This window comes from Amblyraja radiata, chromosome 23 (assembly GCF_010909765.2).
Source record: "Amblyraja radiata isolate CabotCenter1 chromosome 23, sAmbRad1.1.pri, whole genome shotgun sequence".
NCBI classification, from domain to species: Eukaryota; Metazoa; Chordata; class Chondrichthyes; order Rajiformes; family Rajidae; genus Amblyraja; species Amblyraja radiata.
Window position 1 is genome coordinate 10,701,388 of NC_045978.1, and position 25,682 is coordinate 10,727,069.

General features: G+C 38.1%; 1 protein-coding gene and 1 long non-coding RNA gene across 2 annotated transcripts in view; one reads left to right on the forward strand and one right to left on the reverse strand.

The window, feature by feature from the left end:
* pard6b (par-6 family cell polarity regulator beta) overlaps positions 1-18,624 on the forward strand; it is a 40,902-nt gene extending 22,278 nt beyond the window's left edge. Inside the window, exon 3 of the mRNA XM_033041540.1 lies at positions 15,765-18,624. Within this exon, the coding sequence (XP_032897431.1) occupies positions 15,765-16,606 (842 nt within the window). The 3' untranslated portion in view covers positions 16,607-18,624. The remainder of the gene's footprint in view (positions 1-15,764) is intronic.
* LOC116986226 lies at positions 497-21,603 on the reverse strand. The gene is made up of 3 exons (XR_004415444.1): positions 20,806-21,603; positions 1,274-1,278; positions 497-507 (listed from the first exon to the last, which is right to left on the reverse strand). It is a non-coding gene; the product is annotated as an uncharacterized LOC116986226 (long non-coding RNA).
* Positions 21,604-25,682: the final 4,079 nt, after the last annotated feature.

Below are 25,682 nucleotides of genomic sequence, written 5' to 3' on the forward strand. Positions count from 1 at the left end.
CTGCACTCTCAGTTGGATATAACAGCTTACGGAACTATTTCAATCACAAAAAGAATAGTTAACACTGTGTCCTTGCCCATATTTGTACATATGTCAACAAAATATCATCTGTACACTGTCATAAATTAATTTTTATAATTTTCTTCCTTTTAAATATGCAAAAATTCTTCTGTTGTGGTCAGATGCAAATTTTATTATTTAGCTGTTGACTGTAAAATCCAAGTGTCAAGGTTGTTTCTCTATTAGGCATTACCACTAACTATTTCCAGCAATTTGTGTTTTTTAAACTTCAGATTCCTTCATCTGCAGCTGTTTGCTACTGATTTGTGTATAGTTGAAATCCAATTGCATTGTTAAGGTTTCCTCTTTAGCTGTAGACCAATGGTCAGATTAATTTCAGTATTTTGAGGTGAGAAATTGATTGGATCTATTGATGACCAATTCTGACCTGTCTTTTTATAACTGATTTTCATTTGGAATAAGCTGATTGCATTTCTCATTTTCCTACTTTGTAGGCATGGAAGGAACAAAAAACGCTGTGCCTTTCTGGAGGTTAGGGAAAAGGATGTGCCACAGATTCACTGGTAGCAGTAGAAGTGTAACACAGAAATGAGTCAGCAAGCAAGGAACATGTTTTAAGTTTATTCAATACTGTATAGCTCAGTAAAGCAACTAACTACACTGACGTGAAATGTTCAGAGGGAGACAAAATCATGGAATCTTAGTGTTGGAAGACCCTTGAAGAGTCAGTAATTCACAATGCAACAACAAATGAATGCTACTGTACAGACATTCTATAATATGAGAATTGTTGAGAGAACATCCATAATTCAAAACAATTCATTGTACTGATTACTGATCATGGGTTACATAATACTTATTGGTCCTTTTTAGGGCAAATTACTGATACCAAATATAAGGTTGCCCCTTGAGGAAACTAGACATGTGTGCATCATTTGAAGCAGATGGTCATGTGACCAAGTGTATTGTTGGGCACATGGACTGTCTTCATCTTTTGTATGAAATTGGCTCTTACCATCAGATGGGTGAAGAAAATTAGATGGATTTATATTTTGACCAAGAATGATCTAAAAGACCCAGACTGTGGGCCACACTCATTATTTTCAATGAGATTATATTTTTCCCAGTTGAGCAATTAACTTGCCATAGTGATGGGAAAGGAAAAAAAATCCTCTGTCTTCAGGCATTGAGGGCAATGAATAATTCTTTTGAGGCACAGAATATGTTTTTGTATCTGTTTGAGGACTTGCACGGTAACTTGGTTTATTAATGTTTATCTTCGTTTCAGTTTTGGCATTTAAATTAATGTTCCTAACTGTTTAAACTACACCCGTGAATATTGAAAGATGCTTTTGGGAATGTAGAAAATCTTCCTGTTAATTTGTATGTGCATCATTACTTGATAGCTTATGCTATGCATGAACATCTCTTAGGGGAATGGAACAAAATGTTAATATGGTAGCTGGAATATTGTAATTTAAATTTGTACTTTGAAGATTAAAAATAAGATTCCCATCCATTGGCACAAAGTACTTGTGGACATCCATTCTTTTAGATTAAGTTGACCCCTTTGCAGATTTCGGTTTAAAAAAAACACTTAGATTTTTGAACCTTTTTGGCTTCCACAACACCTAATTCTACTTTGATCTAAATAATGACATTGAAATGTTTAATAATCTTGGAAGATGTATCCTTTACAAAAGCACAATTTTGTGAGGAAGTATAGCCAATCAGATCAGTTATAGTTGTATTGAGATTGATTTATGTCATGAAATTTGTTTCAAGCTAGAGTAGATTCTTAGAATTCCTATTGCTAATGATTAAACAACTATTGCCACTATGACTGATTATGAGCTACAGATTTAAAAGGCACTAGCTACTACTAATTACAGCCAGCATTTAGTTTATGAAGATAATGTCAATAGTATTTGTTATCAAAGCTGTACTATGTATTTCAGTGTGTATGGAATTCAGATAATTTATAAAACTATCTAAAAATAGTTTATATAAGTTATAAAATAGTTATAAAAATAACTAACAAAATAATAGGCTAAAAATGCTTTTGTCCATCCAAGGTAGCTGATTTGTATTTCTAAAGCCGGGGGATTTTCAACTTGTGTAGGGCTACTAAACTACTTAGCATTACAGTGGCAAGTAAATTGTTTAATTTGAAATAGATTGTACCTTTTTTCATTCAATTTTCTTTCAAAATTGGATGCTTGTGTGCAAAATAAGTAGTAACTTTGTGTTATGCACAATTTAAATTAAATTGTGCGTGGGGGAACAAAAATGCAAAGAAGTGTTTCGGATATGAGAGGCTTGTACAACTGGATTATCAGTAGGTGGGCAGGTAGTTGGTGCAATATATCGCTATAACAGCATTCAAATCCTGCTGCAGTAAAGGCAAGCATACTATTTCCTTCCCAATTGTTTATCGTACTTGCTTCTTAACTTCTAGTGATTTCTGTGCATTCATTCTTCACCACCTTTTCAACCTCGCCATTTAAAAATATATATATAGTTTTGAACTCCAGCATGGTGGGTGACCTGTCACCTATTCACATCATACCTCTTCTGCAATGTTTTTGCCCATTTATTTAGCCTGTTCATGTCCTTCCCTCATCCACAATGTAAAACACCCTATTTAATTTCCCTTCTCTAAAGGTGAGCTCTCAGTGCTGTTTGCCCATTAATCTGCATCTTTAATTTTTTGGTGTGCAAATTCTTTGTTGTCTTTGTTTGTCCAGCTAATTTAGATTGTTTAATTACAAAAACCATTTAGCCCCCTTCAGAATAAAATATGCCACCTGTACTTGTCTATCAATAGACAATAGGTGCAGGAGTAGGCCATTCAGCCCTTCGAGCCAGCACTGCCATTCACTATGACCATGGCTGATCAACCACAATCAGTACTACGTTCCTGCCTTCTCCACATATCCCTTGACTCCGCTATCTTTAAGAGGTCTATCTAACTCTCTTGAAAGCATCCAGAGAATCTGCCTCCACTGCCTTCTGAGGCAGAGAATTCCACATATTCACAACTCTCTGTGTGAAAAAGTTTTTCCTCGTCTCCGTTCTAAATGGCATGCCCCTTATTCTTAAACTGTGGCCCCTGGTTCTGGACTCCCCCAACATCGGGAACATGTTCCCTGCCTCTTGCGTGTCCTAGCCCTTAATAATATTTTATGTTTCAATAAGATTACCTCTCATCCTTCTAAATTCCAGTGTATACAAGCCCAGTCGCACTATTTTTTCAACATATGACAGTCCAACCATCCCGGGAATTAGCATAGTGAACCAACGCTGCACTCCCTTAATAACAAGAATGCCCTTCCTCAAATTTGGAAACCAAAACTGCACACAATACTTCAGGCGTGGTCTCACCAGGGCCCTGTACAAATGCAGAGGGACCTCTCTGCTCCTATACTCAACTTCTCTTATGAAGGCCAACATGTCATTAGCTTTCTTTACTGCCTGCTGCACCTGCATGCTTACTTTCAGTGACTGATGTACAAGGACACCCAGATCTCGTTGTACTTCCCCTTTTCTTAACTTGACACCATTCAGATAATAATTTGCCATCCTATTCTTGCCACCAAAGTGGATAACCTCACATTTATCCACATTAAACTGCATTTGCCCTCTCCCCCATCCTGTCCAAGTCACCCTGCATCCTTATAGCATCCTCCTCACAGTTCACACTGCCACCCAGCTTTGTGTCATCTGCAAATTTGCTAATGTTACTTTTAATCCCTTCATCTAAATCATTAATGTATATTGTAAATACAGTGCCCCCCATAATGTTTGGGACAGACCCATCATTTATTTATTTGCCTCTGTACTCCACAATTTGAGATTTGTAATAGAAAAAAATCGCATGTGGTTAAAGTGCATATTGTCAGATTTTATTAACATTTTTATACATTTTGGTTTCACCATGTAGAAATTACAGCTGTGTTCATACATAGTTCCCCATTTCAGGGCACCATAATGTTTGGGACACATGACTTCACAGTTGTTTGTAAGTGCACAGGTATGTTTAATTGCCTCATAATGTAGGTATAAGAGAGCTCTCAGCACCGAGTCTTTCCTCCAGTCTTTCTATTACCTTTGAAAACTTTTATCGCTGTTTATCAACATGAGAACCAAAGTTGTGCCAATGAAAGTCAAAGAAGCCATTATGAGACTGAGAAACAAGAATAAAACTGTTAGAGACATCGGCCAAACCTTAGGCTTACCAAAATCAACTGTTTGGAACATCATTAAGAAGAAAGAGAGCACTGGTGAGCTTACTAATCGTAAAGGGACTGGAAAGCCAAGGAAGACCTCCACAGCTGATGACAGAATAAAACCCAAACACCTGTCTGATAGATCAGAAACACTCTTCAGGAGTCGGGTGTGGATTTGGCAATGTCCACTGTCCGCAGACGACTTCATGAACAGAAATACAGAGGCTACACTGCAAATTGCAAACCACTGGTTAGCTGCAAAAATAGGATGGCCAGGTTACAGTTTGCCAAGAAGTACTTAAAAGAGCAACCACTGTTCTGGAAAAAGGTCTTGTGGACAGATGAGTCAAAGATTAACATATCAGAGTGATGGTAAGAGCGAAGTATGGAGGAGTGAAGGTATTGCCCAAGATCCAAAGCATTCCTCCTCTTCTGTGAAACACGGTGGTGGGGGTGTTATGGCCTGGGCATGCATGGCTGCTGGAGGTACTGAAGGCTCACTTATCTTCATTGATGTTACAACTGCCAATGGTAGTAGCATACTGAATTCTGAAGTGTGTAGACACATCTTATCTGCTCAAGTTCAAACAAATGCCTCAAAACACATTGGCTGGTGGTTCATTCTACAGCAAGACAATGATCCCAAACATACTGCTAAAGCAACAAAGGAGTTTTTCAAAGCTAAAAAATGGTAAATTCTTGAGTGGCCAAGTCAATCACCCGATCTGAACCCAATTGAGCATGCCTTTTATATGCTGAAGAGAAAATTGAAGGGGACTAGCCCCCAAAACAAGCATATTAAAGATGGCTGCAATACAGGCCTGGCAGAGCATTACCAGAGAAGACACCCAGCATCTGGTGATGTCCATAAATTGCAGACTTCAAGCAGTCATTGCATTAAAAGGATATGCAACAAAATAATAACCATGACTACTTTCATTTACATGACATTGCTGTGTCCCAAACATTATGGTGCCCTGAAATGGGGGGGGGGACTATGTATAAACACTGTTGTAATTTCTACATGGTGAAACCAAAATGTATAAAAACGGCCTTTATTAAAATCTGACAATGTGCACTTTAACCACATGCAATCTTTTTCCTCTATTACGAATTTCAAATTGTGGAGTACAGAGGCAAATAAATAAATGATGGGTCTTTGTCCTTAACATTATGGAGGGCACTGTAGCTGCGGTCCCAGCACCGAGGCTTGCGGTACCCCACTAGTCACTGCCTGCCATTCTGAAAGGGACCCGTTAATCCCTACTCTTTGTTTCCGGTCTGCTAACCATTTTTTAAAATCATGTCAGTACCCTACCCCCAATACCATGTGCTCTAATTTTTCCCAATAATCTCCTATGTGGGACCTTATCAAAGTCCTTATTGAAGTTCAGTCATCAATGCTATCCTTTTCTGCACGTTCATTAATATTTTGCCCTTAAAATAAAAATTGGTATAAATCTGAAATTCACTATGATACAATTGAAATTTGTTCAATGTTTAATTTTCAATGTTAAATAAATATTGTTTCAATATGATTAAGAATTTGGACAGTTAGAATATCTGATCTCCTTCCTCTACCAATGCAATCATATAGTCAGAACCAGTAGATTGCCAGAACTTAATGGAGACTGCTGCTGAAGCTATAAAACCTTTCATACAAATTGTCTTTCTCCACGGTGCTCCTGCTACTCTCTGGTACTTGCCATTTGTGAAAAACTGATTTGTACTAATCTCATTGCTGCCTCCAGACTTGCCAACACACCATAAAATCTTTGGAATATTACCTATCTTATGATTGTCAACTCTCTCTCCTCCAAGTTGGCAGCAAGCAAATGTTTGGGAGCGGCGAAGGCTCTAATGAGGCACTGATCTTAAACTAGTTTCTGCTCTCATTGAACCAGTTAGTCAGTCATTTGCTTCAGCTTGTAGTTGTTAGGAGATGCCCATCACAGATATTCTGAAAGGAGATTATGTTGGCACTTACGAAGGTTCAGCTTTGAGCAATTGAATGAATTTGTAACATTTTCAAAATTTAAAAAATCCCAAATTTACTTAACCAGCTGCTGTCCAACTAAGAACTTTAAAAAGATTGATCTGACCCTTGAGTCTCCATTACCTATTTTCTATATTAATACTGACAGTATTAATGTTCCTTTGAATGGTGTCCCCAGTTTTTGAGAATCTCTAAACATAGATAGTAGTTTACTGTAGCTAAATTAAATATAATTTTACAAAATTTGAATGTTTAATTCTCTCGGTCATAAATTATTACTATCTTTGTCCACACCACTGATGGGTCGCCATTTCAAACCTGAACAACGATAAAACTGGTACATTATGAAAGGGTAAATCATATTCTTAGCAGAAAATGTTTGAGGGTAGTGAGCAGCGTTATCAGCCTCTCATTTTCTCTTCCTCATTTTTTTCACCCTAACTTAGTCCAGATTGTGATTCCATCATTTGTTTCGATTAACTATTTTAATACTTAAAGCCCAGTGCAATATGGCACTATCATCTCTTTCCTCTTCCCTTGTGTTGTTATGCAATCTAGCATTCTTAGCATGCCACTGCAGTTAAAGCACATTTTTTTTCCTCTACTGCATCCCAAATATTAACAAGTCTCGCATGACCTTTCATGTTAACCTGATTTGCAAGTGTTTCAATCACCAAGCATTGACACATGACTCTGTTCAAATAGACATATTTAGTCACTGATGCACAATTGGATGAGAATTTTGGTAAATTCTCTTATTCCTCAGTCTATGGACATTAAGGCCATTTGAATATCCATCTGGTTAACATCATCCAAATACACCACAATTTAAGGGGTCAAAAGTGAAATGTTTGTTATCTTTTTGAATACCATATGAACATTTCTTGACAGGTCATTCGCAGAGCTTGGTTTACTTGTGTGATTAAAAGTAATATTTTTACTCAAATATCTATCTACAAAGGTGCGAGAGACATTAGACATGATTCCAGTGTAATATTAATAAGTGATATTGTTGACATATTCAAAGTCCCTTTATTGGGGAATTAATTTGATTTTATCTTTATACGCATTCCAGGATGATGACTCATTCAATGGAATCTGGATAAGCGTGTACCTGATGAAAACATTAAATCAGTCTTTTCCCCACCCACCCTTGCCAAGCTGTAACAAACTAAGCAGTTTGTACAGTTAACATTGAGATAAATTGTAATTTAAACTTGGAAATGACTTTGTTACTTAAGAATTTCTATGATCTTGTGTTACACCCTGTTACCTCAATCTAGTGATTGCGCAAATGAGAATCCCCAATATTTTCAAGATATGGTTGAAATCTGTCAGCCATCATTTTCTTTAGTCATCCCATTCCTTTGCTTTTGATTTTTCTCCTGCATGATTGAATATATGTACTACTTTACCCAAATAGTCATCCTTCATTTTTGAGAATTAGCAATAAATGTCACCGCAATCCCAACCATAGCAGCGAGAGAGGCCAATCTTAGAAACATAGAAAATAGGTGCGGGAGGAGGCCATTCGGCCCTTCGAGCCAGCACTGCCATTCATTGCGATCATGGCTGATCATCCCCAATCAATAACCCATGCCTGCCTTCTCCCCATATCCCTTGCTTACGTTCTCTGAAGAAGAGAGTGCTGGAGTAGCTCAGCGGCTCGGGCAGCATCTCAGGAATACATGGTTAAGCAACATTTCAGGTCGAGACCCTTCTTCAGACGGAAGAAGAACATTCTCTGACGTTTTCTATGCTGAAATCTTAGCAGTTTTCTCCTCATCTAATCAAAACACCCCAGTGCATTGTCACCTTAATCAAAATAGGCTAACTCTCCATTTTATCAACTGAACTAGAATAGTCCATGGTTGGAACTTATTTGGATCATATACAGGAGGAGTAGGGAATACTACTGTAAAAGTTTGCACACAGTACAACACTCAATAACATGTAAACAATAGGTTAACTATTGCTTTGCCAATCATTTTTAATGTAGCTCTCTTCTAATTTGTTAAATTTCTCATTGTTCTTGATGTAAATTTTTTTTGGTTGAAAAAAGCATTTGCATTTAAAATGTAGCCCTTCGTTTTGGCTGCACTATATGCACACAAAAGGGTGGGCTACAGCATCCTGCCAACCTTTCATTTTCAGTAGTCTTCCTAACTGCCTACAACCAAACAGAAAAAAGAACCATGCAGTAGGGGCACCGTGACCCCTAATAACAAGCATTGTGAGCTGGGAATTTATTGCTGTTACTTCACGGACAAAGATCTGGAGTTTTCTTCGCTGTATCATTTATGTAAGCACCAGCAACATAAGGAGATCTACCATCTTGCTTCAGGGAAACTAATGAGTAATAACCAGTTTTCAGAATATCAAGTATATTTTGCAAACAAATTTGGGGAAAAAATGAAAACCAAATGGTATTACACTTTGCCATAGTTCTGACTATTGAAAACCAACCATGGAGGGTAATTCAGCTGGTTGATGCATTGGATTATACAGTACAAAAAACAGTAAAATTGAATCTCCCATCAGATGGAGAAACAGAAATATCACATTAGGCTGTCTCAATTTGAGACTGAAATTTATGTACACAAGATTTTGGCTTGCCCATCAGAATTGGCATTGCGTTATCTATGTTAGTCACTAGCACCATGGAAAAAATATATATTTTTTGCCCTTATTTCATAATGTTGGTTTAATTCTCTTTTTAATCCGACTGGCTGCATTTCAGAAGGTATGGATTTTTCAATTTTTGCATGCAAATTAGTTTTTTTGGAGATCCCATGCTCCTCCCCATCTTCCACATGAAGAATAATTTTTGCCCTCCTATTATTGATTCTCACAAATTGAATCGAAGCAACAAACTGTTTCTCTGGAATTAAATGCATTTTTTCCATAAGATTAATTCCTTTTACTGCTTTATAATAATTCTACACCCCAGAAACAACCTCCTCTCCCACCATTAATGTTTCTCTATTTTCTGTATGCAGTCTGTTGTGAAACCCTACCTCTTACCACAGCCAGGAAGTTGAGGCAAGAAATTGTATTGTGATCTTACAAAACTGATTTTTGTGATTTTTTATTTTTTATTTTTTTTTAACATTGTGTCCAGGAGTCACTACTCGTTTTCTTACATTGGGATACAGTCCACTTAATGGAACACAACAATGCCAGCAGTATGAATTCATTTAAAAGTTAAATTGTCATTTTTCAGTGGATTAGTGAAAGGAATTCCTGTACTGCTTGATATATGTAGAGCGAATTAAGCTGCTTAGTACTCTGCGGGATGGTAGAAGCTTGGTGAATTGGAAAGAGATTTTGTGCAAAGTTTCTATTCTTAGTGGGTTGTTTTTGATTCATTTTTGGCATCCGGGTGTCACTCGCAAAATTTATTACTGATCCCTACTTGCCCTTGTTTAATTGGGTGCCACCATTCATGTGGTAGGACTATACAGCTTTTGTCTGTTATGAGATTGCTTATATCTGTTGCATGTGTTTTTTGCTGTTTAAAAAAAACATGTAATCCTGTTCTGCAGCTTCACTGGGCTGGCATCTCTAAGTATAGCTTTAAATTGCTCGTGATCTTTTGCACTCATTGATCCCCTGGCCTGATCAGTAACGAGAGTGATGGAAATGGTGGGCTATGAACTTGCATCTTATGCATACAGTGCATTCAGAAAGTATTCAGACCACTTCACTTTTTCCACATTTTGTTATTTTACAGCCTTAAAAATGAATTTAATCCATTTTAGAATATCACCAATCTACACACAATACTCCATAATAAAAAAACGAAAACAGGTGTTTAGAAATTTTTGCAAAGTAATTAAAAAGAAATAACTGAAATATCACATTTACATAAGTATTCAGACCCTTTACAATACTTTGAGGCACCTTTGGCATACCTCAAGTCTTCTTGGGTATGTCGCTACAAGCTTGGCAGACCTGTATTTGGGTAATTTCTCCCATTCTTCTCTTCAGATCTTCTCAAGCTCTGTCAGGTTGGATGGGGAACGTCGATGCACAGCTATTTTCAGATCCCTCCAGAGATGTTCGATCGGGTTCAAGTCCGGTCTCTGGTTGGGCCTCTCATGGACATTCACAGACTTGTCATGAAGCCACTCCTGCGTTGTCTTGGCTGTGTGCTTAGGGTCGTTGTCCTGTTGGAAGATGAACCTCCACCCCTGTCTAAGGTCCAGAACGCTCTGGAGCAGATTTTCATCAAGGATCTCTCTGTACTTTGCTCCGTTCATCTTTCCCTCGATCCTGACTAGTCTCCCAGTTCCTGCTGCTGAAAAACATTCCCACAGCATGATGCTGCCACCACCATGCTTCACATTAGCTAAGGTATTGGCCAGGTGATGAGCGGTGCCTGGTTTTCTCCAGACGTGATGCTTGGCATTTAGGCCAAAGAGTTCAATCTTAGTTTCATCAGACCAGAGAATCTTGTTTCTCATGCATTTTGGCAAACTCCAAGCGGGCTTTTACCGAGGAGTGGCTTCCATCTGGCCACTATGGTAGAGGCCTGATTGGTGGAGTGCTGCAGATATAGTTGTCCTTCTGGAAAGTTCTCCCATCTCCACAGAGCAACTCTGGACCTCTGTCAGAGTGAACTTCAGGTTCGTGGTCACCTCCCTGACCAAGGCCCTTCTCCCCCGATTGCTCAGTTTGGCCGGGCAGCCAGCTCTATGAAAAGTCCTGGTGGTTCCAGTTCTTCCATTTAAGAATGATGGAGGACACTGTGCTCTTTGGGACCTGCAATGCTGCAGACATTGTTTTATACCCTTCCCCACATCTGTTTTATACCCTTCCCCACATCTGTTTTATATCCTTCCCCACATCTGTTTTATACCCTTCCCCCATCCACCCCGTACTGATCCCCCCCCCCCCCCATTCATCCTGTACTGATGATTTCCCCCCATCCATCCTGCACTGATCCTCCCCCCCCCCCCCCCCCATCCATCCCGTACTGATCCCCCATTCAACCCCCACTGACATCCCCTGCACTCTCCCCTCACAATTTTACCTACTCCAACCAACACGGACTAATTCCCCTGCCTCAATCCATCCATTCCGCACCGATTGCCTTCTCACCTCCCCCCCCCCCCCACCGCCATCTATCCATCCCGCACTGATTCACCCAACCCCCCGACCCCACTGTGCTGGAAATGTCTTCAGAGCGAACATTGACTATATTTGATAACGGAATGCAATCAAATGTGTTTTAATTTCCAATGCTATTATTTTAATCCATAAAGATGGATTAATTAAATTGTGAACACGTGAAACATTAAAACCGCAGTGTTTGATTGTCACTGCTACCATGGCTGCGTATTACAGAATTAATTTTAACGGCAAATCAATGCTCTTAAAATGGAGTATCAGTACTGTAGTTATTTAATGAGCAACATTCACAACTATACGTTGGATTTATCCAGGTTTAACTTCTACAGTCAGTCATATACATCACGAATTTGGTCAGGAGATATTTCAGTTGAAGTTTTAATGTTAATTCTGGTGGGAATGATGAAAACAGCGTTTATCAATAATTTTTTTTTAATCTGTTGCATACAAACTGGGTATCTTCATTGCTGTTCACAACACGTACATCTAATCTGAATGTCCGGTAACGTGGCGTTTTGACACCCTTAAACATATTACCAAAAGAACATTTGCTGCAGTTATGCCCTTTGGCCATCTCTTGACAGGGGAAAAAAGTTAAGTGAGAGCCCTGTTATGTAAATGTGATATTTCAGTTATTTCTTTTTAATTACTTCGCAAACATTTCTAAACACCTGATTTCACTTCTTCAGTCTGGAGTATTGTGTGTAGATTTATGATTTTAAAAAATGAAGGAGTCTGAATACTTTCTGAATGCACTGTATTTCTGTTGTTACTGATGGCCTACAACCTTTCTGAAATTCACCATGCCACATCTGTATTGAGACTATACCGGACGGCAAAATTGCAAGCAGTACAACTGCAAGCAAACAAACTGCACACTGGTCTTCTGCACAGTTGGCATATTGAATATAAAAGTTGGCAAGGTCATCTCGCACCCTATAAAACTTTGGTTAGGCCACATTTGGAATATTGTGTGCATTACAGGAAGGATGTGAAGACCTTGGTTATTATTGGTTTATTGTCGTGCCTTTCAATATTGTGCAGAACCTTGTTTGCATACTATCCAGTCCTACCTTACAATTAAGCCATACACATAAGTACAATGGGTGATCCAAAGAGAAAAATAACCAGAGACAGAATAGTGTTACTTGATTATTCAAGATGTCAGGGGTTATGGGGAGAAAGCAGGAGAATGGGATTGAGAGGGAAAGATAGATCAGCCATGAGTGAATGGCAGAGTAGACTTGGTGGGCCGAATGGGCCAACCTAGAACTTATGAAAAAAGTTACCGCTGCAGAAAAAGTGTTAATATAAAGCAAAGTGCAAGTGCCACAATAAGGTAGGAGTGGGAGATTGAGGCGACGCTCAGCTTATAATCCTCTGACATTTTCGCCACTTCCAACGGGATCCCACCACTGGCCACATCTTCCCATCCCCTCCCCTTTCTGCTTTCCGCAGAGACCGCTCCCTCCGTAACTCCTGGTCAATTCGTCCCTTCCCACCCAAACCACCCCCTGCCCTGGCACTTTCCCTTGCAACCGCAGGAAATGCTACACTTGTCGTTTTACCGCTCCCCTTGACTCCTTCCAAGGACGCAAGCAGTCTTTCCAGGTGAGGCAGAGGTTCACCTGCACCTCCTCCAACCTCATCTATTGCATCTGCTGCTCTAGATGTCAGCTACTCTACATCGGTGAGACTTGGCGATCGCTTCGCCCAACACTTCCGCTCGGTTCGCATTAACCATTCTGATTTGCCGGTGGCTCAGCACTTCAACTCCCCCTCCCATTCCGAATCCGACCTTTCTGTCCTGGGCCTCCTCCCTGGCCAGAGTGAGTCCCACCGCAAATTGGAGGAGCAGCACCTCATATTTCGCTTGGGCAGTTTATACCCCAGCGGTATGAACATTGACTTCACCAATTTAAGGTAGTCCTTGCTTTCTCCCTCCTTCCCCTCCCCTTCCCAGCTCTCCCACAGCCTACTGTCTCCACCTCTTCCTTTCTTCTTCCCGCCCCCCCACCTCCACATCAGTCTGAAGAAGGGCCTCAACCCAAAACGTCACCTATTCCTTCTCTCCCTATATGCTCCCTATATGCTGCCTCACCCGCAGAGTTTCTCCAGCATTTTTATCTACCTCAGCTTATGAGAGGTCAGTTCAGTGTGAAAAAAGCTGTTCCTGAATCTGGTGGTATGCTATGTTCATATCAATGGGACGATGGTGGAGAGGGTCAATTCCTGGGCGTGCATATTTCCGATGATCTTTCCTGGACCCAGCACACTGTTGCAATTATAAAGAAGGCACATCAGCGACTCTACTTCCTGAGAAGATTACGGAGATTCGGCATGTCGACGAGGATTCTCCTAAACTTCTACAGGTGCACGGTAGAGAGCATTCTGACTGGTTGCATCAGGGCCTGGTTCGGCCACTTGAAAGTCCAGGAGCGAAAAAGACTGCAAAAAGTTGTGACCACTGTCCAGTCCATCACCGGCTTTGACCTCCCCACGGTGAAGGGATCTATCGTAGTCGCTGCCTCAAAAAGGCAGTCAAAACCATCAAGGAACCACACCATCGTGGCCACACACTCTCACCATTGTCATCAAGAAGAAGGTACCGGAGCCTGAAAACTAACGTCCAGGTTCAGAAACAGCTTCTTCCCTACAGTCATCAGGCTATTAAACACAACAACAAATAAGCTCTGAGCTCTGAACTGCAAAAGACTATATTGTTATTTGCACTATATTTGTTATTTATTTTACTTTTTCTTTTTGATTTTTCCCGTTATGTACTCTGTTTACATATTCACATATTCTGTTGTGCTGCAGCAAGTAAGAATTTCATTGTCCCATCTGGGACATATGACAATAATTGCAGTATTGGGCAGAGCAATTGCCAAATTAATTTGTGGTGTAGCACAAAAATATGTTTTCTGCAGGGCATCTACTGAAATTGGACATGCCACATTTCCATCCTCTTCTGTGGAAGTAGAGGTATTGGTGTGCTTTCTTGGCCATAGTGATTGGAAAGAGAGCAGAAGTAGTTCAGAAGTAGAAGGATGTTGCCTGGTTTAGAAAGTATGTTATCAGGAAAGCTGGACAGACTTGGAATGTTTTTACTGGAGTATTGGAGAATGAGTGACAATCTCATAGAGTATATAAACAATGCAAGGCATGAGTAGGGTAGATTGGCTCTCCCCTAGGGTGGAAAGGTTAAATACTAGAGAGCATAGCTCTAATGTGAAAGGGAGCGGAGGAGGAGGTTTAAAGTTGATGTGTCATCTTTTTACAGAGATTGGTTGGTGCTGTGTTAGCGGCAGAGGAAGGGAGGTGTGAAGCAGAAACAATAAAACATTTCAGAAGTATTTTGATAGGTACAGAAATAGGCAGGGATTTGGGGCGGATATAGACCATGTGCTGGCAGATGGGATTAGTTTAAATTGGCATTAGTATTGGCACAGACATTATAGGCTGGAGGGCCTGTTACTGGTCACTGTTGTTGTTTACACTGTACAGTGCCACACACTTTGGTGAGTGCTCTTGGTGTGGAAACGGAGATTTGGCTGTACAAGGATTCGGTACTGATGACATCAACCAGCATTACCATAGACAGATGCATGTCGATGTAACTTGGTGAAGATATGGTCATGTAGGCTTATACTTACCATTTCTAATCACTTTCCTAACTGGAAAGACTTATCGAGGCTTGCATCCCAGCCTTCCCAAAAATGAACTGAACCTAGCCATTTAACCTATGATTTTGCATGGATATCACTATTGAGTGTTTTAGTGAAGGGTATATGAGATTTTCACTCCTATAGAACTTGCTGTAATTTATTTAATAACTTTACTCCATAATAGTTATAAAATGTACACATTTGGTTCACATGTCCTTCCGGAAAGAAAATCAACAATCCTTGCCCTATGTGGGGTATATGTGACTCTTGATATACTCATGTGGCTGACTCTTAATAACCTCCTTAATTTGGAAACAATTAAAGGTAGACAATAAATGCTAGCATTACCAGTGACATTCACATTTCATGAACATATTACATGTTCAGCTGCCTACATTTCATTGTCTTAATTGAATTGTTGAAATTTCCTTGAGCTTGTAGTCATACACCATCGATTTGCAGTACAAAAGCATAGCCAAATTCTGTTGCAAACAAATGGCACTTGCTGTACCAGAAGGCAACTGAGAAATGGTTATACTGCCAGTATTTCAATACAATCACATATGAAAAACTTTCCACAAAGCGAGGGAGAAAAACTGGATGATGACAATTATTTTATTCGATATTTTCATGGTTTTTGAAATTAAAGCTTTAGAAATGTATAATCTGTCTATTAATGTGGTGTGTATATATAACGAGATATTTCTTGTTTTGCAGAGGATGCTGACTACAGTGCTTTTGGTACAGACACTTTAACGCGGAGAAAGAACGTCCTGTCAAACGTACTGCGTCCTGATGTTAATCGAAAAAAATCCTCAATTGCAATCAGCTTGCCGCGTGACTTCCGTCCTGTGTCTTCAATCATTGATGTGGATATTCTGCCAGAAACCCACCGAAGAGTGCGGCTGTACAAGCACGGGTCTGATAAACCACTTGGATTCTATATTCGCGATGGCTCAAGTGTTCGAGTAACCCCCAATGGACTTGAGAAAGTCCCTGGAATTTTCATTTCCAGATTGGTGCAAGGGGGATTGGCAGAAAGCACTGGTCTGCTAGCTGTAAATGATGAAGTTCTTGAGGTGAATGGGATTGAAGTGTCAGGAAAAAGTCTTGATCAAGTGACTGATATGATGATAGCAAACAGCCATAATCTCATCATTACTGTGAAGCCAGCAAATCAAAGGAATAATATTGTGAGAATCAGTCGGACTTCTGGTAGTTCAGGTCAGTCTACTGACAGTGGAACTAGCCACCTTGCTTATATGGCGTCTCCACACATTGTGCAAAATTTCCATTCAGAAGACATGGACAGTGATGAAGATACTGACATTGTCATTGAGGGCAGTGGTGAGCCACAACACATTTCAGTGGCAACTTCTACCAGTGCTAGCATAGCATCGTTAACAAAAAATGACCATAATCATGGTGTAACTTCAAATGGCTCTGTTGCTGGAGTTAAAGGAAACGTGTACATGCCATCAGGTCCCATAAAAGCGGATCCTGTTGAAAACGTGAACAGGCAAAGCATTGAGGAGGATGGCACTGTTATTACACTCTAGGTTTCTTGATCTGCACTTACAGGTGCCAGTGTTTTGTTTAAAGTTTGCCTGTTGTACAGTAGCACTATCATTGTAAATTACTCACTTTTATGAAATGAGCTTCATAATCTATCGAGTTAATATCACCAGAAGTATAGACTTAAGTGGACAGGGTAGTAAGAGTTTCACTGGCTGGGCTCATTCCTTGTGTATATTTTTTTTACAAATGGAAATTTAAAAAAAAAAACCCCACTTTTAGAAAAGAGAAACAGAACCACTACTTCCCAAACAGATATAACAAAGAAAAGAATGAACTGGTATTGTTCCTACCTATAGGCAAAAATATATTTTAATTGCTATTAAAGTAGATTGGGATAGCTGTAAACGGTAGTTATTGGAAGTGGTGGTCTACAAAATGTTCTTTACAGATTGTAAACTTTTTCAAAAATGACTATTAATCACACTCGACACTTCTCGTGTGTTTTTATTTCCCTAATTTAGAAGACTTTGTTGCATGTCTGCATGCAATTGGTAAGGTATCATTAGGCACTTTTTTATAAGAAGCATGCATTAACAACAAAATGGGATTAAGTATAATTATAACCCTTTTTCTATAATTATATAGTTGCTATTTAATTCCTTTATAAAATGCATGTTGCAGAGACTGCACAAAATCTGTTCTTTCGGGCTTTTGTCTTTTAACTAGTCTGGATTAAGTATACTGCTCAAGTTAAATGAACAATACATTTAACAAATGCTCAAAGACAAACTGAAGTAATAACAGTACATGTGTATAACTAACTCAATAAAATTCATAGGAATTCAGGAATTCCTGATAGTAAAATTTTAATATTAATTACCAGAATATTCCTAGCTGATTATTCTTTTCTAAACACAAGAAATTGTCTGCCGAGCTGCTGTATTTATGAACCTGGGAATTTATTCGGGACATGAATTTAAGTGCCGGTGCTCGTACACATTGTGTAATTCTTCTGCCTTGTCCAAGCATCATAACAGTGAAAACCAAACAGACCTATTGGTGATCTGAATTAGCTCCATCAAAGAACAAGTACAGGCATACAAGGTCCACTTGTCTTCTCTTTTGAAAACATGTTGGGTGGTTGCAATGCTGGCAGAAATTACCTCTTGCTTAAAGGTCAAACAGACCATATCCTCAACAAATATTTTCTGAAAAGGGCTAGGATATTCCTTTTGGGATAGGTGTGTATTCTAAATGGTAAAGACGTGATGTATTTTGATTGCTTAAGGGATGAAAATCTGTCAATCCAGCTGTGGGTCTGGAGCACATTTTTTGTAATATGAGACATATTCCCTGATATCCCATATTATTCCAGGCCTCAAACGCTACATTCTGCCAGTTATTACGTGTCGCCCTTATTGTCCTACTAAAATTATCTCTTACTACCTCAACAATATAACTAGTAGCTGATAAACACCCACGGTCGTGATATCTCCAAATCACTGCATTTGCATCAATTCTGTCTGTCCAAAGCTCAACCCCGTTGTCCTATCTTCGGCACCTTTAAAATCAGATTTTTAAAAAAAAATAATGGACAGTGGGATTTGCACTTTGAACTGGAAAATTGTGAAGTTCCCAACCCTGCCTCTATAAAACAACATAATTAACTTATAAGCAGGTATAAAAACTGTCTTGTAAAACCCTATTCATCTTGTTTAACTAAATTAATTTGGGAGGCCTTGTTTAAAACAAAATAATAGTAAAAATAACGGAATAAAATACTTAAAAAAAGAAAAAAAAAGTTAAACTTTCTGGTTTGACTGAAGCCGTGGTTCCAAAAGGTTGGTTCCCCATCCTTTACTTATCCAATCCCCTGAGTGTTCAAGTTGCCAGGGTTTTCTTTTTAATATTCTGGGTATGTCTAGGTGCCTCATCAAGCTCAAAAGCTAATGAATTTTTTTTTAACCCCAATTATTTAAGGAAGAGTTTTATGGTACTTCTGAGGTTTTTTAAGTTCCTTAACTTATTGATTCATGCCTGCATATATATATATATATTTTTTAAAGGATTTGCAAGAATACATTCATATTTTGTGAGCCATTTTAGGTGAGCAATTAAGATGGGTTTGGGGTTGTGGAGCTATGTTTTCACTTGACCTTGATTTCTCAGTCTGTTGCCTTGTGGGCCTGTCCCACTTAGGCGATTTTTCCGATCTTGGGTGAAAAACTGGCAACTGGAACGGCGACTGTCAAAGTGGAACAGGCGCGCACACGTACGCAGGCACAAGCACAGACAGAGACGCGCACACGCACAGACAGAGACGCGCACACACAGAGACACAGAGAGAGACACAGACACACACACACACGCGCACACACATGCAGAGAGACACACACGCGCACACACACGCAGAGAGAGAGACACACACACACACACACACACACACACACACACACACACACACACACACACACACAGCAAGCTGGGGGAGCGCTGTGTGAATGAAATTCACACGGTGTAAAGCCAATGTGAAACAGACACACCGCAATGAACAGGAAGGTTGGTGCTGTAATTAAGAAGCTAAAAAGCACAGTGAACAGTAAAAGAGGTGGGGAGAAGGGAGAGAGAGAGGGGGGGGGGGGGGGGGGGGAGAAGGAGTGGAGACAACTCTTAAGAAGCCAGAGATACACGGCTGTGAAGCTCGGCAGACGTTAACATTACCGGTCGGTTATCCTTGGTTCTGAAACTACTGCTTATGTTTTTTTTTCCCCCAATGAGCCAATGAAATTCACCAGTCAGCACCGGCTACAACCTACGAGAACCTAAGAGAACCTGCGATCTCCTGGCAACCCACTAGGACCTCCTGGCGACCCACCTACGGACCGAGAATTCTCTCTACTCTCCATGGCGGCTTCATTCTAGTCGCCGCTAATTTTTCAACATGTTGAAAAATTTGCGGCAACCATCATGAGGCCGCGACTAGTTCCCAGAATGCGGGAACTCCTCACGACCATGAAGGCGACTACCCGGCAACCACCTGCGAACATGTGACTGCAGAGTCGCCTAAAAAGTCGCCTAAGTGGGACAGGCCCATTAGCTTTCATGAATTCCAGTTGTCACCCAGCACAATCAGTATATCTCCTTTAAATTTAAGATTATCTATATATTTTGAATTGGGTAACAAGCTTAACTTTTAGATTAAAAATCGTTATAATTTTAACTTAAAAGCTTTTTTTAACTTTAAAACATATTTTTATAGTTTTAAAGAAGTTTGCCCTTGATTTCCACTTGTTCTCCATATTGAGTCAGGATTGGAACAAACTGAACAAGGTTGTGATGCGAGAACTCCTCCAAATTCTATATGTTTCTACTGTAGCACATTTAGCTAAATTACATTCAGAAGTTTAGTTTGTACATGTTAATTGGGTTTGGAAGTATTTGCACAGACCTTTCTACCTTCTAAGATAGGGATAGATGGAAAGAGCTGCCGGAGGAAGTGGTTGAGACAGGTACAAATAGTATTTAAGGCATTTAAATGGGTACATGGATCGGAAAGGTTGAAAGAGATGTGGCCCAAACATGGAAAAGTTAGACTAGCTCAGATAGGGTTTCTTGGTTGACATGGGTGGGTAGGACTGATGGAGCTGTTTCTATGCTGTAGGACTAACATTTTAATACAAAATCAAACTCCGTGGATACTATAAATACTCAATGTTAAGTGACATTGCCAGAGAGAAATACTTGACTTTCATCAGGACAGATTTGTCATTTGAGCATCCCTGTGTTTTTTTAAACAATATAAATATAATTGTTCTAACACTTTGATTTTTTTTTTTAAGCAAACATTCTAATAACAATGTATACCAGACATTTTATGGTATGCAGCTTTTATTTGAATGCATAGGATTGATATTTTTGTAAGAGACTTAAGTATTTTGAATTCATAGTTTGAGAAGTCACTTGAAGCCTTTAAATGATGGAAGAACAACCATTTTGACCAATCAGTGGTGTTCCATTCAGAGTGATTTCACTGCTATTTTTTTAAATGTTTGATTACACTATATTCTGCACAAATTGAGTGTGTATTCACATTGATGTTTTTCATTAATTCGGCCACTTCATTCACTCTTCCAAAAGGGAAAATACATTGAGTAGTCTGTTCCTCAAACTCGCCCATCTGCTCAGATTAGAGCACCATTGGCAGAGATTAGGAAGCAGGATGCCCGGCTGTCATTTTGACAGGCTGCATGGCAATTTGATTTTGTTGTAGTCCAACTACTGGTTCAAAATTGCTGCCTGTTTAATGGAAACAAAAGTAGGCAACTCTGAGTTGGATAAATTGATCTACTCCATCACATGCACCTGGTGCAAAGTAGGCATTTGATGTCTATGTGCAGCTTAAACATACATCCGTGATCCAACCACCTGAGTTAAGTATGCTTCAAGTTTGCTTAATGCAGGCCAGAATTCACCTAATTTAAGAAATTGCAACTGTTGTTCAGAATTTGTTGAATTTCAGTTGTTATTATCAAAACTGATTTTTCTATTGGCAAGTTGCAATATGCTTCATGCATTTATGTTAATCAACATAAATGTAGTTAAATAATTGATCCTTAACAAATTATAATTGAATATGGGTTTATACACTCTTTTATACGTTTATCTTGATCATTAATCCAAATTAAATTCTAATGGAACTATAATCCATAATAAAAGTTTGTTTAGCTATCTATTCGATACCATTTAATAAAATTGTATACAGATTCACAAATTTTAATAGTCTTGCCCTAGTTTTTTTTCTTTTTCATCTATTATAGAGAAGAGATTTCATTCTGCATAAATTCAATACCTCTTTCATATCAAATAAAAGGTAACTTCATTTTCCTTTTGCTAATGGTGCAAATAATTTGTCAAATGTCCAGAGTGAAATTGTAAACTTTTAAATCATCAGTTTTGAATTCTCTTGTCTGCAGAGTTTTGATAATCAACCAATGGCAATGTAGATGCTTGAAATTTCTGATAAAAATACAAAATACTGTAGTCAACTCATAAAGTCTGTGGAGAGAAAAATAAATTTGTTTCATGTTAATGATCTTTTCAAGAGTGTTTCTTGTTTGCGTAAGGTTACAGACCTGAAATGTAAACTTTCTTCTCTCTCCACAATTGCCACTTGATATATATTAATTATTTCTAGAATTTTATCTTTTAAAAATAATTAGCTGACAGCTGAAATACTTGACCCTTGCAGAAATCAAACAGCTAAAAAGCGTATGAGAATTTTGTAAAGGTTCCTATCAAATTAATGGAGTGCTTTGAGTGGTTGTCTTTCATTGATGATGCAGTGCTTCCCAATACTTTATATCTGCCATCACAAAGAAACATAATTTACATAGTTTGAATCTCATGGTAGTGTAAGTGCTATTGAAATCACATTAACTTGGTTCAGTTATTGTTTTTTTAATAGCCTAGTAGATGCAAGAATACTGAATGTAACTGAGAACCTTGACTTTGAACCAACACTAATTTGACTTTCTGAATTGCATTGGTAAGGATTTCATTTTTAATTGTACATCTTTTGATGAGCTAAGAGTTCCTAGAATGTTTCTTTAGTAAAGAGATTAAAATGTGAACAACTTTTAAAGGGAAAGAAGTAGATTTATTTTATAAACTTGATAACTGCAAATTGAAATTTACATAATTACCAGAACATTGCAGATACAATCTCTCTGATACTGAATGAAATGGGCAATTTTAGAAGTTTTTTCCCTACATTAGTTTATTCATTTAAAAAAATCTGTTACTCAATCTATCCTGTGCTTTGTTAGCTTAAATTTTAGCTCCTAAAATTGTTCTTTATTGAAGGGGTGGCGGGTGAGAGGGGAAACGGACTAAAATAGGCTTAATGATGCCATGATTGCAGTACAGTTATGTTTAATTCCTGGGTGCAGAAGACTTTTATGTTGGAAAGTTTATGTACAATCTAAAATACACACATGATTTTCTGAAGTAATTTGTGTGAATTGGCTGAATATATGAATGTTATGTAATTATTTCACTTGCCCCCTCCCCAGCTTATTAATTTGCACATGTGTGATCATGTGCTTTTGAATCGCTTTCAAATGGAAGATTCACCTTTGCATTCCAAGATACTAAATGTGTATTTAGTAAACTAAAAGTTACTAAACAATTATTAAATTATACTGGACAAAGTATACAACATGCACTTCAATTTGGATTGACACTGGACAACGTTTGGATATCATGAACCATATTGTGAAAATATTTTCGTTTGCTCTAAATAATCAAAACGCTGATCTTCCTTTTACAAACTAATTGCATCTTTTTTATAAAGCACAGACTTGTATTTTCAGAACATTGTACTGCTCAATAATTAATTGAAGAACAGGGTAATGGACAAAATAGCTAATGGTACAATACCTCAGACGGTATATTTTTAGTTGTGCAAACACCCTCTGCTGGCTATGAGTAGTACACCATTTCGTATGACTGTGAAGCACGTTTCATTGTGGGCCAATGTTAATTACATCTCCAACCGCTGGAGAGAATGTGTAATTGAAATACTTTCCAAAATTGTTATCGTCGAGTTGTATTGCATGAGTAATTACTCAAATGAGAAAACTAATTGAAGATTATCAATACTCTTTAGTCTTGGTCTTAGTCTTTATTGTTTCATTTACTACCTCTGAATTATGTTCTTTTAAACACTCTGACTTGTTCTTGACCAATTAACATCATTCCAACTAGTTTGTATTCCATGGTGAATATACAGCCACAAATTGCTTCTCTTTAAAACAACTATAGTTGAAAATTCCTGTGCTGTGTTTAACTATACCTTGTGAAAAATGTGCTATGGCTTGATTTTTTTTACCACTTTTATATGGGAAAATTTGTAAAGAATAGGCACAAATATCAGTATTTTCATACCACTATACAATGTACATTTATATGATTACACTAGAGAGAAACTTTACGATTTAGAATTGGAGATTGTAGCCTCGTGCTTAATATATTTTGTATGGACTGGAGAAAGTAGAGGCTTCAATTTTGTAGTTATTGAGATCCGGTTTTCCTGTGCTACAGAAAGCATTGTGGTTTTTTTTTAATTTTTCTTTCAATTGGGATTAAGACATTAATGGTCAAATGTGCTTCATGCAGTTCATGAATTTCTTTCCATACTTTGATCATGAGTTTTCAAATCATCCAATATGTTCAGAGAAATGTCTGAGCAATTTGGCAATTAAGATAATCAAAAGCCTTGAGTTAATGATTTGCACCCACATAATCTTGGATTTGCAGAGTTCGATCACTTTTGTGATCAGGATTTTAAATTTTGAAATTACTTAAACTATTCCATCAAATTGTACATTAATTAAATGGAAATAACTGACATATTGCACTTTAATTGCCTTTGCTATATTTTTTGCATTGTGTTGACTCGGTACCAAATGCATTCTGTGGAAATGGGAACAGGAAACTTGACATGCATATTGTTAAATATAACAATAAAAGCTCATGAATAAACAGATTTTGTCTTTTGTATGCTTCTTTACTCTTTAAATTAAAAAAATACAGGCCAATCCTTTTATCATTTGGGAACATTGATAACTAGAATAGTCAAAGACTACAATGGTGCAGCAACATGAAATGTACTTTTGAAACTGTTTCATGTCAAGTAGCTTGCATATTATACACATTAAATGATATTGCACTTAATTATATATAATGCACATTTTGAATAGCATTTTAAAAAATGCTATTCAAAATGATTAATTCAAATGTTTCTCTTGTACAGAAATTGGGGTGAATTCCCAATTTGTTTGGAATGAATATTCTCAATCTGATCATGCAAAATTAGTGTATTCAGAGCTGTGATAAATGATACCCACTGCAAAATAAAGTAGCACATTTTATATTTTTATTGAGAAATTTTGCGGCGTGGGTTAACATTGGAAGGTAAAAGATTCTGTTTGCTATAAATTACAAGTCTCCTTTCACCATCTTTCAAATGTTTATACTTTCTTTCAGTTTGGAAAATGGGAATACTAATATCTCTAATTCAGAATTCATACAAGCAGTGATGCTCCAATAATAATCTTGTTTCAGGGCTAATCCACTTATGATGTCACCATTAACATTCAAATTGTTGAAGACACAACTCTACAGTTTTGGTAAGACCATGGTCAAACTCTGCTCTGAAAGCACAGCATTTTTCAGGTGCCTGAAATGACCAGATTACGGTCCTTTTTGATGCAGTTTTAGAAAAGTCAATAAACTGGCCATTCTCCGTTTTAGGAATATGCTGCTCTGCAAAAGAAAATGTAAAATTGGACCACACGCTGCAACATTGTTAGAATGCAAAAATCTTAATTCTAATTTAAAATATTATGTCCGTTCTTTGAGGTTGTTAACAGTGTGTTATTTTGTAGGGAAAAATAATTGCACAGTCAGAAACCTAATTGCCAGTATTTGCACAGCTGCATTGTTTCAGACTGTTTAAAAAACTTATTACTGTAGTGAAGATAGGCATTATGACTGTGCATTCAATTATGAAAGAATGCAGTTTTGGCATAATTGCAGTTTGTTTCACAGCTGCTATATGGGGTAATAAATGAACAGCTATTAAAATAAAAAAATTTAAATGCCCTAAAAATTTAATGTATCCTTGCTAATAAATATGATTTTACCTTGTATGGTTGTTACAATTTTTAAAGTGGAGATTGATAGATTATTGATTAGTTAGGGTGTCAAATGTTGGGGGGAGAAGGTGGGAGAATGCGGTTGAGAGGGAAAAATAGATCAGCCATGATTGAATGGTGGACAGACTCAATGGGCCAAATGGCCTAATTCTACTCCTATGTCTTACCTTCCACAGTATCAATAGACAATAGGTGCAGGAGTAGGCCAATCGGCCCTTCGAGCCAGCACCGCCATTTGACCTTCCCATTGCTTCCCCCACAAACTAGCTCCCTCAGATACATGCCCACTGTACAGCGAACTGTATGATTCTTTTCAAATAAGCAAATTAAAGTCTGCTGCTGCTGCACTTTATTTCCAAAATAACCATGAAATATATACTTCATGAAATATGGCAACATT